This window comes from Gordionus sp. m RMFG-2023, chromosome 3 (genome assembly GCF_954871325.1).
Source record: "Gordionus sp. m RMFG-2023 chromosome 3, tfGorSpeb1-WG-v2, whole genome shotgun sequence".
Classification (NCBI taxonomy): domain Eukaryota; kingdom Metazoa; phylum Nematomorpha; class Gordioida; order Chordodea; family Parachordodidae; genus Gordionus; species Gordionus sp. m RMFG-2023.
Genome location: NC_088777.1, coordinates 44649699 through 44663636, shown reverse-complemented (window position 1 = coordinate 44663636; position 13938 = coordinate 44649699). Strand labels below are relative to the sequence as shown.

At 27.0% G+C, this 13938-nt stretch overlaps 1 protein-coding gene across 1 annotated transcript; it reads left to right on the top strand.

Annotated features, from left to right (window-relative positions):
- The first annotated feature begins 5396 nt into the window (after positions 1–5396).
- On the top strand, positions 5397–10538 carry LOC135927558 (aldehyde dehydrogenase family 3 member B1-like). The gene is made up of 11 exons (XM_065463618.1): positions 5397–5461; positions 5504–5647; positions 5688–5783; positions 5823–5958; positions 6009–6261; positions 6428–6661; positions 6939–7065; positions 7139–7209; positions 7918–8033; positions 8117–8246; positions 9709–10538. Exons 1-11 carry the CDS (start codon positions 5447–5449, stop codon positions 9776–9778), a joined length of 1392 nt encoding a protein of 463 aa, XP_065319690.1. The 5' UTR covers positions 5397–5446; the 3' UTR covers positions 9779–10538.
- Positions 10539–13938: the final 3400 nt, after the last annotated feature.

Sequence of the window (13938 nt, the reverse complement as noted above, 5' to 3'; positions counted from 1 at the left end):
AATAATCCCATGATGTCAAATATAACATTTCCCAATGTAGTTTGTATAAATTTTATTTTAGTAGTATTTCCTTTGATATTATAATAGTCCGGATTTTTTAGTATAAAAGTTTAAAGACGATATTATGTAAAATTAAGGAATATTTAAATACATATCATTCATATTTTTCTCGTAATTTCACGTTATTTTCCAAATGTAAATACGCGTCGGCATCATCAATAAAACAAAATAAAAGTAGAAATCAATTACCTCCCTCCCCCAGCACGTAAGTAGAAAATTCTAACGACATCACTGAAATTCTAAAAACATTATATAAAGATTGCAATCAGAGCAAAATGAAAAATGGGATATTTTGAGGGTTTATTTTCCATAGGCACAAATATGATTATCAATAGCCGCATGTGCCTAAAGAATAAATATTTAAGAAAACCATCTAGTTAAAACTATACCTTTAATCAAATGAGTTGCCAAAAACTCTCCCTGATATCGAAAGACGCTCTCTGCGTTTCCCCTCTAAACTCCAGTATTTAGACTATTCAAGGAAATTCATTCTCCTTTTCGTATTTCTCATAGAAGTCGTTCATGTATGCACAATAACCCAATAATTTGAAATAAATGTATTCTTAACCCTCTAGTTAATTCTTCAACAGAAACTACTGGGCATGAATCTCACCGATATGCTTAATGTCAAAATAGCTACTGTTATATTATTATTTAAATTTATATTGCTTACTCATGTATTCACGTAAAATATATATATTTTTTTAATTACTTTGTTTAATTTTTATCTATTAAGAGTCGCCTGATTTTATATATCACGTGTAGAACTTGTGATTTCTTTGTCCCAAAAAAAGTATAAAATGGACGAGATTTTATAATTATAACTACTCTTTATTTTTTTATAGATATGTATTTTGTTGGCCAATAGTAGTGAAAATTTATTACTTTTAGTTTTAGAAGTTGTGTTGGTAAATTATGTAAGTTATAAAATAGCGTTGTACTGGTTGAAGGTATATGGAATTTTCACAGCTACAATAGATGAAAACTTTGCGAATGGATCAGTTTCTTCGCTTAGGGAAACGACTTTATTTATCTACACTAAAATCCTCAGTTGATTTTATGAAACTTCCTGTATATTGATAACCACAAAAGAACTCAAATAACCCAAGTTTTTAATTGTTCAATCGAAACTTTGATCGGATATGACTATTTAAAAAGCTTTGCTACCACTGACTCCTCAATCGGGGATTAAGGAACGAAGCAAATACTAAATGTGCATAGGGGTACATATATTCCAATTGTATCTAACTATATCAAGTACCCCTCCTCCCATATTACGCCCTCATAAATATATTATTAAAGATTTGCGAAATTTCAAATTTACAAACAATAATATCATAAATTTTTTTACTACGTTCGTTCATTACATTTATTTTCATATTAAATTTGACAATACATTAACCAAAAAATGACGTTAATATCAGTATCTCTATCTACGAAGGTAATGATAAATAAGCTAACATTGTCAAGGTTAAAAAAAATAAATATAGCAATTAAATATATTTCATATAATTGGGATAGAATATTAGGAGGGATATTTTTATTTTAATTAAATATAGCATAATATTATTTTATGCTACTCAAGTGCGTCATTAGCTAGGTGCTTTGGATCTTAAAGCATCCTTTTTTCGAATTTAGCACCACTTTTTAATTAATGTTCAACTAGTGATTCTACAAAATTTTTGGATGTAATAAGTAGCATTTTCTATGTGACATTATTATTATACTTTTCTTCCTTTCGCCTTAAATAAAAATGAGATGTATATTATATATATGTTATCGTCATTGTGTTTTTTCCGACAATGTGATATTTTTTTTCAACTTTAAATCATTTTTTGAGCGATTTTTTTAAAATTTTAAAATAAAATTTTCATATATTTTTTATATAAATTATAAATGACTCAAAAGTTATAGGTAAAATTACCTACAATTCATAAGATAGGTATTGTAAACATGCTTGGAATGCATTTTCGTCGGTAAAATCACAATTTTAAATTAAAAAAACGCCCTCAAAAAACGATTTAAAGTTGAAAAAAGTAACACATTGCCGGAAAGAACACATTAAAATTCTAATTTTTGCACTGATTTTTGTAGTGCTCATTTATCCATATTTAATGTTCATTTTTAAATTATCCATTTTAACTCTGTAAAGACAAATTAAAGGACTAACTTGTTAAAAAAATTTTTTTATTTTTTTAATATTTGTGGTTTTTATCGACTATGAGGGTAAAGCATTGAGTTAGAATTTACATTTGTTTAGATCTTATTTTGATTAGCAAGAAATAAACGCAGTCGAAGGCCGGGAAAAAGTGGTTCGAAGGCCTGCAAAAAGGGGGATATGGGGGTTGAGACCCCCAGAAAGTTTTATATAAATTGAATGGTTAAATTTATAAGACACCTTTTTAAAGATAAATTAATGCTTTTTGGAACCCCCTTTTTGTAAATAGTTGGCAACACCTCTGCTACCACTAATTCTAATTAAAAGTATATAAAGCTTATTTCAATAAATGAGAATTAAATAATGATGGTAATTAACCCCCAGAATATTATATATAAACAGAGTAAAAAATTTATTAACACACCCCTTTTGTAAGGGACCCCCCCCCCACCCACTACTGATACTGATCTTAACTTAAACGTTGTTAAACTTGATTCAAGAGGAAACAAATTCCCTTAAATAGGTTTTGCATCGTTGAAATATTATTGGAACACTAGTCGACTCAAATAGATTCTTAGGTAAAGATAATAACCGACATGAGTCAAAATCTACTGAACTAATTCCGAATTATGAAAATATATCTCTATAATCCATCTATAAAAATATTTTACCATCCGTGATCCTATTTGTCAAGTCGACGAAAATTGGTAGTAAATCATTATCTATAGCTAAATATTTGTTGATTGTTAAACGTAAATCTCAGCATATCCTCAGGGCACTGGATTTCTTTAAGATATTAACTGTTGGGGTAGCCCAAGTAAATGGAGTTATTGGATTTATCTTTTCGATAATGCCTGTGTCTAAAAGTCTGTCCAACTCAGCTTCAACGGTTTGACGCAGCAGAAATGGAACTTTTCTTGCTGGTAAAGCTATCGGTAATGCTTTCGGTTGTATGTTTCTATGCTTTTGGAGTTTTATTTTGCCAAATTTTTTTAAAAAAACCAGAGGAAATTTGATACAATAATATTTAAAATGAGAACCTTCATGTTTATATTATTTATTCAAACTTCTTCCGGAAGCTTTATATCGAATTCTTTAAGAAAAGTCATCCAAAAATTAGGGAATTCCTTCCTTTAACAGGAATATTTAGAAATTATTTTTACTTCGACTTTCACTGTATATTATATATTACCAAACACTTTGATTTTGATATTATTATACCCCATTATACGCAGGCGATGGTTTGCCAATACGTCTCCATGCAACTTCTATTAACTGAACGCAGTCCTGACAGCATGGCTGGTTCATTAGGAAATGACAGGTGAGGTGTACATAGTAATCATCTGTAGGCATGAGTTCTACAATTTTTTGCTAATGTGGTCTGCCTTGGCGCAACGAAATTATATGACTTTTTTTATATGAAGTTAGGCTTAAAAAGATTTATAATTATTGGGAATATTATTATTAATATTTAATTTGTAAGCATTATAACTATTATTATTATTAAATTTATTACCGTTATTATAACTATTATTATTAAAATGTCTGTTTTTGGAACTTTACTTCAGCTTATGTTTATTGATTTTGTTAACTTCTATCTGGGTTTCCTTTCCAAGGAGCTATCGCTAACCGCACGGTATGTTCAAAATTTCCTTCGGGATATTTTGACAGAAGCTCTTTATCCAACATAGGCAGCCCTACTCTTAAGATAAAAATATCTCGTAGAAGTTTATCAACATGCTAGTGATAGTTTTTCATTTGGACAAATATATAATAAGTTTCTCCGCCTCTTTTTAAGGTATAGTTATTTCAAAGTAGGAAAATATTAGTGATACCATTAAATATTTTCTATAACAATCAAGAAAAGTTACATAATTAATGCTTTCTATATTATTTGAGTTATTGAAATTTTTATTTTAATTATTCGTACCCATGTACGCTATGTTAATAACAAATCCGATTTTTTTAAAATTATGATCGCAATATTTTTAACTTTAAAGATGAGTTCTAAATTATTACATAATCCTGAATATTCATTTTCGATTTAATAATTCTGGAATATGGAATTGACTAAATGTTGATGCTTTTTGTTTTCCATAAGAAATATTTTCGAGTCTTTGTTAGGCATACATTATAATATTCTACGCTTCTAATTTAATACGTCTCAAATATAATTGTCCAAAGTGCTTAAGATATAAAATTTTATAATAATGAAGTATAATTTTATTTTATACATAAAAGATCATAATGATAATTTCATTTTAACAATAATATGTTTATATATTGATATAAAGTGCATTTACGATAATCAATTTATTACCATAAATTGAAACCTTAACTAAATTAATAATAAGTAAATAACATATATCACTTTTTAAAAATAGGGATTTATAGAGGAATTAAACTTAAAAACATAGATTAAGTTTGGAAAAAAAATAGAAGCTTAAAAGGATCCTATTATTCTTACCAGATCCTCTTATCTTTACCATATGTTTTGAAATATTCAAATTCAAAATGAACCTAATTGATGAAATTATAAGTGCATGCAAATAATTTTAAACTTATTTGGAAGGAACATATAAGTTAAATATTATATATTAAATTTTACTCATTTATAAATCGTAATTCTTTAGATATGATGCATTAAATCTCTCAATATTGACAGTAATCATATAAGATTACTTAAAATCATCCAATCCCCCTCCCAATGAAGTTCTCGGGTATAGGCTTTTGTTGTTTAAATAACAGTTTTTTAACTGTTGTACGTATAAATACGTCCGGCATGACCACAAACGTATGAAGGGCTTTCTATTTTTTCTTTTCTCCTAAATTAAATATCCAATTTGATGAATTTTGAGGAATATCTATCGTAGCTTGGTTGGCAACACTAGAGTGATTAACGCTAAAATCATGTCACGTAAAAAGATATCAAGAATAGCAAAGTGAATTTATGAAAATAGAGGCATAGAAGATTATTCGATGTAAGGATAAATCATAGATAGGTATAACCAAAGATAGTAAGCATTTATTGTAAGAAGAGATCTTTGGGTTGATCTGTCTCCATATTTCTCTAAAAAAACCTTTATTTCGTTGTTTATTCATTTATTTTTTCATGGGAACTCTTTTATTGATTATGTCAGGTTTTTTAAATGTCCCATTGAAATATCCACACCTTTAATGTCAGTCGTCATTATCAGATCCTCATTTCGGGATTTATGCAATTTTAGAATGGATGCGAAAGATGTAAATTTTCTAAAATAATAGGAATTATAGGATTATTTTTAGATTATAAATAAACTAAGGCGTGGTTTTAGGAAGGGTAAAACGCGTTCCTATGATTTTAGAATACAACAACTAAATCAATTTGATTTGATGTTGAAGGAAAATGAAGATTTAATATGTGATGCTTTGTATAAGGATTTACATAAAGTTATTTGAAATTCTTTGACTTATTAAAAATTCAATCTAGAATAAACATGAGGTATTATTTACAACAATATTGATTATTAGAAATCATCTCTCGGTGATAGTTAACAATCTAAAAAAATGGATGTTACCAGAATGTGTAAATACATAATAATTAAAAAATTAACAACAAAATTAGGTAGAAAAAGATTGGGTTCAATCAATTAACTCAGCTTATGTTGTCAGGGAACCTTATGGGATTGTTCTTATTATAAGTAGTTGGAATTATCCAATTCAGTTAAGCTTGATTCCACTTATGGGTGCTATTGCAGCAGGTATTAATTTCATTTACTAGTAATAAAATTTTTGTTATATAATCAAAAAGGGAATGTTGCAATATTAAAACCTTCTCCAATTTCTTTATCTTCAACAGCTTTATTAGCTAAGTTAATTCCTAAATATTTAGACAATGATTGCTTTGCAGTAATTGAAGGTGATTCTGAACAAACATCTGCTTTGTTAAAAGAACATAAATTTGATCACATAATGTTTACTGGTAGTTCAGGTGTTGGCAAATTAGTTATGAAAGCTGCAGCTGAATTTTTAACTCCGGTAACATTGGAACTTGGTGGTAAAAGGTTTATTTTTTATAATGTATAAAATAAAATTATTGGTTTGTCATTTTTTAATAAATGTTTTGATCAATCTAATTTTATCATTAGTATTTTAAGCTAAATAATGTACACACAAATAATGAATGTATTGTTAATACAATTGTCAAATTTTTATCTTATATATAAATAGCCCAGCGATATTGTTATCTGATTGTGATGTAGAGATAGCTGCTAAAAGAATTTTATGGGGAAAATTTTCTAATTGTGGACAGATATGCTTATCACCTGATTATTTAATCTGCCAGGGTTTTAATACAAGGGACTCTTTTATCAAAGTAGCTAAAGAATTGCTCATTAAATTTTATGGTGGAGATCCAAAATCAAGTGATTCATATGGAAGGATTATCAATAAATTCCATTTTGAGTTAGAAATAATTTTTATTATATTATATATAAAACGTTTTTCTATTCATATAATAGGCATTATCAAATGATGGATAGAATGAGCTTCATGATTTTTTTTGATTAACTTTAGACAATTAAGTTTTGGGGGATATTTTTTTTATTAATTGTGCAATGGATGAAAATAAAAGTACTTTAAAATAATTATGACATGAATAAAAAATCCCTATAAACTACGTATCCCCTATTTTGTTTATAATACTTTGTTATATAATATTCAACCATTTTAAATATATTAGTCGGATCAAAGGATTAATGGAAGATTGTGAAATAGCTCACGGTGGCAAATTTGATGAGGTCGAATTGTATATTGAACCTACCATTTTAGTCAATGTGAATATCGATGCTCCTATAATGCGTGAAGAAGTTTGATAATTTACATTTTTATAATAATCGAATCATCAATTTTAAGTTTATATATATAAATTAAATTCTTTAGATATTTGGTCCTTTATTGCCTATAATTGTGATAGAGAATGTTGGAAGCATAATAGAATTAATTAATAACGGGTAAATTTTATGAGTATAAAAAAATGTTTATATATATTTTTTTTGACAAATATATATCCTTTTTAGATAAATAGCTCAACCCAAGGAAAGCTATGATTGGGTGAAATTATGTTTTTTTAAATTAAAATATCTGATGTAAGAAATAGATAAAAGGTTAGAGAGATCAGAGACCTTCATAGGCCTTAATTTTTTGACCAAACCCAGCCCAGGCCCGTGAAAAAATTTTTTTTAGCCCCAAGCTTGTGGTCTATATCTAATGTTAAAAAAATTTCCCAAACCCGGCCCAAGCCCATATCCAAAAATTTAATTTTTTTTTATTTAATGAAAATAAACAATATTTAAATATATTTAGGCAATCATTTTGTTTACAATACTGAAATTTATTATTAGAAGGGAAAAAGGCAATATTTCTTTAAATTAGCTGTTTTAAATCATTTAAATTTAATAATTTTAGGCCCAAGCCCATTAAAAAAATTTTTAAATCCAGGCCTAAAAAATATATTAGTATGGGCCTGCGGTTTGGCCCAGCCCATGAAGGTCTCTGAGAGAGATATGGGTTAGTGTTAAGGAAATATTAGAAGTAGTTTTTTTAATAAAATTTAATCATTTTTAGGTCATATGGCTATAAATAGGCGAATATAAATTTAAATAGCTGTTGTAACAGAAATTTCTTAGAGGTGACCATAATCACATTTTATTTTAAATTAGGGAAAAACCGTTGGTGCTATATCTGTTTACCGATGATTCGTCCGTTCAAAATAAAATAATATCTGAAACCTCTAGCGGGGGAGTCTGTATGAACGACGTTTTCATGCACTATACATGTATAAACTTTATAATTTGATTTTTATTTTTGAGATCATCTAAAAAAATTGTTCATTTTTTTTTGAAATAAATGATTGTAAAGATGAGCATTTACCTTTCGGTGGTGTAGGAAACAGCGGAATGGGAAAGTACCATGGTAGATATTCATTCGAACAGTTTTCCAACTCAAAGGCTTGCCTAAAAACATCGCTGTGGTTCGAGGCCATAAATGAGTAATTTATGAAAGAGGAATATAATTTTTTTTTTAAAAATATATATATTTGGTTTGGAAAGATAATATTTTTTACCCTTTTTATGTTTATATTAAGACTATGATTCAGCGGCAGAGTGTATTATTGTGTTCCAAATCCGTTTTTTTCCCCGACAAATTAATTTTTTTATTAACTATATTCTTTCATATCTACTATAAAAATGCTGAAATATAATTTGGAATCATATTTTATTTCCCATTATTGCACTGTGATCTCCTATTTAAAATTTCTATAATTTTTTTAAATAAAATATTCTGAAATTTTTGTAAAAATATAGAACACTCTAATACTCTTATTATTATCAACCATAGTGTTAAACGGTTCGATCTGAGCCGATTTTTAAAACCGACTAACTCAATATTTTATCCAGAATCTGAAGATTTTGCTCATAGATGGCAAAACGGTTTCGACATCTATTATCGAAATCGCGAGATTTAGACAGTATTTTTTGGCTACAATGAGTTAGAGGTTTTTAAAAATCCGACCCGTTAGACAAAGCTGCTAATCAACCATTAAAAATTTATTTTTAGATTTGATTTAGGCAATTTAATATTGGGGTTTAATTTAAATTTAAGCTTTATTATAGCTAAATGCAGGCAGTAGGTAAAACTATTAACTAAAAAAATTCGCTGGGTTTGGGTTGAAAGGTTATAAAGGGTTCGGTTTAGGCCCATGGATTCTGATTGGTTCGGTTTAAATAAGAAATTGGATAAATAAACACTTTGTTTTTCCTGCGTAAAACTATCTGTATATAGTTAAACTATATTTTTAAATCATCTAATGAATAAATTACATTTTATAGAACTGGGTTAAATAATTTTGTATTTTAAAAGAAAAATAAGTAGCTCTAAAATATTTATTATAGCTCCTAGATAGGATATTGTAAATTAGAGTTTTATGGGGTCAAGCCAATGGTAACATCATCGCTCATGGCCTGAAAAATATTAATGTTGTATTTCCTCCCTATTCATACCCTTTTTTTTGCCTAATTGATCAAAATTATAAAATACATTTTTTTTTAAAAAAATAAATGTAAAATTAAAGAGATTATAAATATTTAATATTCATTTTCATAATCATAATTTTGTAAATAAGATAGACAAAAGATATCAAATTGAAAATTTAAATTTAATGCATATTAAAATATAGAATAAAATAATTTTGGGTTTTCTTCTCTTCAAAGTTTAAATGCTCTTCAAAATGGAGTGTATATTAAAATTTCAGATTCTATAAAAATTACATTATTTCACAATCTTATTGAATCCGATACCTTCTTTTTTTTAGTGTTTTGTCGCTATTACTATGGGGTCGGGAGCAATATCTGGCTTACATTTTGCTTTTAATTTACCAATCATGAGATAGCAAATAACATTATTATACTTTACTTATCTCCTCCCCCCTCCCATTATTTTTATAAATTTAGCATGAGATATCCGCCATTTTCCGAAAAAAAGACCAAATGGTTATCGTTCCTGATGCGTAAAAAGGTCTAAAAATGGATCTCTTTTTTTTATTATAGAAATTAATTTATCTAGTTTGTTTGTAATTAATTCAATGTTTTTATCATTTGAATACAAACATTTTAATTGGTAATCTCAAATTAAATTATTTTTTATACGCTCGTTTATATATACAAATATAGTTTATACGCTCACGTTTATATATACAAATATAGTTTATAACGCTCACGTTTATATATACAAATATAGTTTATACGCTCACGTTTATATAAGGGCATTATAATTGTTTTTTTCCTTAAATATTCAAATATAGTTATATTTATATTTTTTATATGAATAAAATTTCTTATATCAAATATTCACCAAAGTAATATCCTTTATCCAAATATAAAAATATTTCCCTCTTTAGCTTTAAATTACAGTAATATTCTAATCTAAAATATTTCATCCATCACTTTTTCCACAGTTTATAACTATTTTTAAGCATGACATAGATTTTCACAGACATATTTTTAGACCACCACCCACAAAGCTCATATTTTTAAATTTATTTTTTAAGCGCGGTTTGAATATATTTAAATCTTAACCTCGCCAAAATTTTTAATTTAAAATATAAATTAAATAAATACTTATTTAAAGCCTTGCAAAATATATGTTTTTTTAAGAATAATAATATTTTCTTATTTTGTAAGCAATTTATATTTGACCACCTCTTATACTTTTATAGTAACCTAAATTTATTTTTTAAATTGTAACTTAACATAATTTTATTTAAGACCTTAACTTATTTCTTTATTTTCTTGTATTAGCCGTTTACTATATTTGATATTATAAATTCTTTTTATATTAACCTTTGTTTTTTATTGAAAATATATATAAAAAATTGTCATAATAAATATATTACAAGTTTTGATTTAATAAAAAAAAATTTTTAAATTTTCGATAATAAAAAAATCAATTTAAATTTTTTAATTTCCACCTCTACGCAACCTAATTGTTAGTATATTTAAAAATCAGCTTCTCTTGTGTATACAAAATAAACCCTATACCAAAAGCTTTCTTTCAATATAAGAATATTAACGCCAGCTAACGGATTAAATTTTATTAAGTTTTAAAATTATGAATTGATATTTGGGACAGAAGGGTTTTTATTTTTTGAGAATATTAAATAAATAAAATAAGCTTACTTTAGATAATTGATCTAGTTAGTTATTGGTTATCCGTTGAAAGATCAAATGATTTTAAGGTAACGAATAATTGTTTTTTTAAAAAAAAAGATAAATTAATGATCATATATTGCATCAAAATCTGCTTTTTATATATAACAGGACTCATCTTGAATCTTACAAAAATTATACAATTTTTTATATCTTTAAGAAACATCATAATATATATGGCCAGGCCAATGGTTTTATTCTCAATTCTTATATTATATACTATTTTATAATTATTCAATTTAACTGACCTTTTATATAATATTGAATATAATTAAGTTATATTATTGAATGACAAATATAATAATTAAATAACATTGAGTATTATAACTTTTTAAAATATATAAAATATTTTATTTCCCACTAAGTTCGTCTATTAATCTTTTTGTTTGCTTTCGTTCTAGCATTGCAGTTTTGAATTCCTTCTTGACTTGTTTTAATTGTTTCTACTATTTTATCTTCTAACTTTATATTGTCATCTATTATTGATTCGGGTTCAACTAGTTCTTCCCTTGTTCGTAGTTGGTCGGCGTGTTTTCGTACTATATTTTCTTTTTCTTCTACATTATAAGAGAATTTATCATGTTGATTTATTATCTTTCCTTCATGCCATATTTTTTCAACTGGGGTTTTTATCCAAACTAAATCGTTTTCTCCAAAATATCTATGTATTCCTTTGTCTAACTAGTTAGGTTTCACTATAGAAGTTTTTAATTTTTCAGTAATAGAAGGTTTGACCCGGTTCAAGAATGTATTTAGTCTCCTTCACTTAAATAGTTTTGCTGGTATTCGTCCCGTTGATGTGTGTTCTGAATTTCTATTAGTGATCTGCATCAAACCAATTTTTCAAGCCCAGTCTGAATTTTTTAAAAAAAAGTTATACCGGCCCTGCCCGAATTTATTTAAATATGGATATTAATTATAATTAGTCAAAATAAAAGTATGTTATATGGCGTCTTGTTTCTATAAATAAATTAAAAATTCAACATAAAGTTTAGGAATTTGGATATATTTTAAAATTTTTTTAAAAAATATTAGGCCCGAACCTGATTTTTTTTAAAAAAATTGGTACGAGCTGGACCTACTTTGCAGATCTCTAATTTCTATAGGTAAATAGAACTTCATTTAGCATTTTTCCCCATTTGTTTGTTTTCTATTTGCGAAATATCGATTTTTGATAGGAATGCATCTTTCTACTAAACCATACTTCTTGAATGATACGGTGTAGTTTTTATATGTTGTATGTTCTTGATTTTACCATTTATCAAATTCATTTGAAATAAATTGTGGACCATTGTCGATTAATTTGACGTGAAATACCATATCGGGTAACCCATTTTTCTAATCTATTTATTAAATTCTTACTTGATTCTTTAATTCTATCGATCTCGATCCATTTTGAGTACGCGTCACCAGTCAATAAAATCCGTCCAGTGGTCCGGCAAAATCCCTTTCCCAAGGGCGATGGCGGATTACACGGGTATACGGTAACACCCTATATATCTCAGCGTTGTTTATAACATCTTATACAGCTATTAACTAGTTTTTCAACATTTTTATCGAATTGTTTCCACCATATATAATGTCTAGTAATGGATTTCTTTGATGTAATACCTCGATGTTCGGTATGAAATATATGTAAAACTCTTCTTTTTTTTTAAATGAGTACGGAATGATTAATTTGCCACTTTAAAACAAAATACTGTCGTCATTTTCTATTTCATCTATTTTGTTTTAAAAGCTTGGAATTCTGATGCTTGATTTTGTATATTTGTACCATTTATTAATATTTTCAATCTTCTTAAGATTGGATCTTTTGCAGTTTCTTCTCTAAGTTCTTTTCTTGATAGAGTAAATATGTCATAAGTAAGATTTATTATATGATTCACTGTTTTATTCGCTTGTTATTCTATCAGCATTTTTCTCTATTGGATTTCATGATAAAGCATCTGCAATTATATTGTTAGCACCTTGTACATAATATCGTAATCATATGCGGATAATTTATATGTCCAACGTAATAATCTTTGATTTGTTAATATATTTAAATTTTATTACCATATATCTTTATTAGAGGTTTCCGTTCGTATTATAAATTTACATCCATACAAATAGTTATGAAATTTTTTTAGCCGTTTATTATTGCTTTAGCTTCTTTGTCTATTGTAGAATAATTTTTTACAGCATCTTGTAAAGTTCTTGAGGTGTACGCTATTGGAAATTCGTCTCCGTTATTATATTTATTCAGGAGTACAGCTGCAAATCCTTGATTAGATGCATTCTAATATTTACTCGAGGTCTGGTTTATAAAACTGTACAGTATTTTGTTCTGTTACTATTCATTTTGCTTTTTCAAATAATGTAACATCTTCTTTAGTCCAATCCCATTTAACATTTTTACTAGTTTTATTATGTAATTCGGCTATAATTCCATGTAAGTTTGGTATGAACCGTGAATGATTTTATTTTTGAGTTGGATATTTTTGTATTGCTATTATTTTCTTTTTATCTTGGTGTATTCCATTTTCATCTATTAGGTATCCTAATAAAATTTATTTTGCTTGTTTAGACTTTTAACCCCGCATTTTGTAATTTTTTGAGTACTTGTTTAATATTCTCTACACGTTCTGTATAATTTTTTCCTGTGATTATAACATCGTCGAAATAAACTGCTGTATCTTTACAGTCAGCCAGTAAATCGTCCATATATCGTTGAAATATTATTTGTGATGTATTTATAACAAAAGGTAATCGTACATAGCGTAGTATCCAATTGGTGTTACCATAGTTATTCGATTCTTCGTTAATATTCATTTGTAGATTTGCGTTTTTTAAATCTTAGTAAAAATTTATTCAATGTTACTTTAAAATCACCACATAATCGTATCACCAAATGTTTTACGTACCACTACCATTGGAGTACTCCAGGTTACTGTTGGAATCTATTTTCTCTATTATGTTATTTTCTTTCAAATGTTT

Excerpts from the sequence above, each read along its gene's own strand:
- LOC135927558 (XM_065463618.1), top strand. Across the intron at positions 5,784-5,822 it reads AATGGATGTTACCAGAATGT|GTAGAAAAAGATTGGGTTCA; the intron begins GTAAATACATAA and ends CAACAAAATTAG. Across the intron at positions 7,066-7,138 it reads CTCCTATAATGCGTGAAGAA|ATATTTGGTCCTTTATTGCC; the intron begins GTTTGATAATTT and ends TAAATTCTTTAG.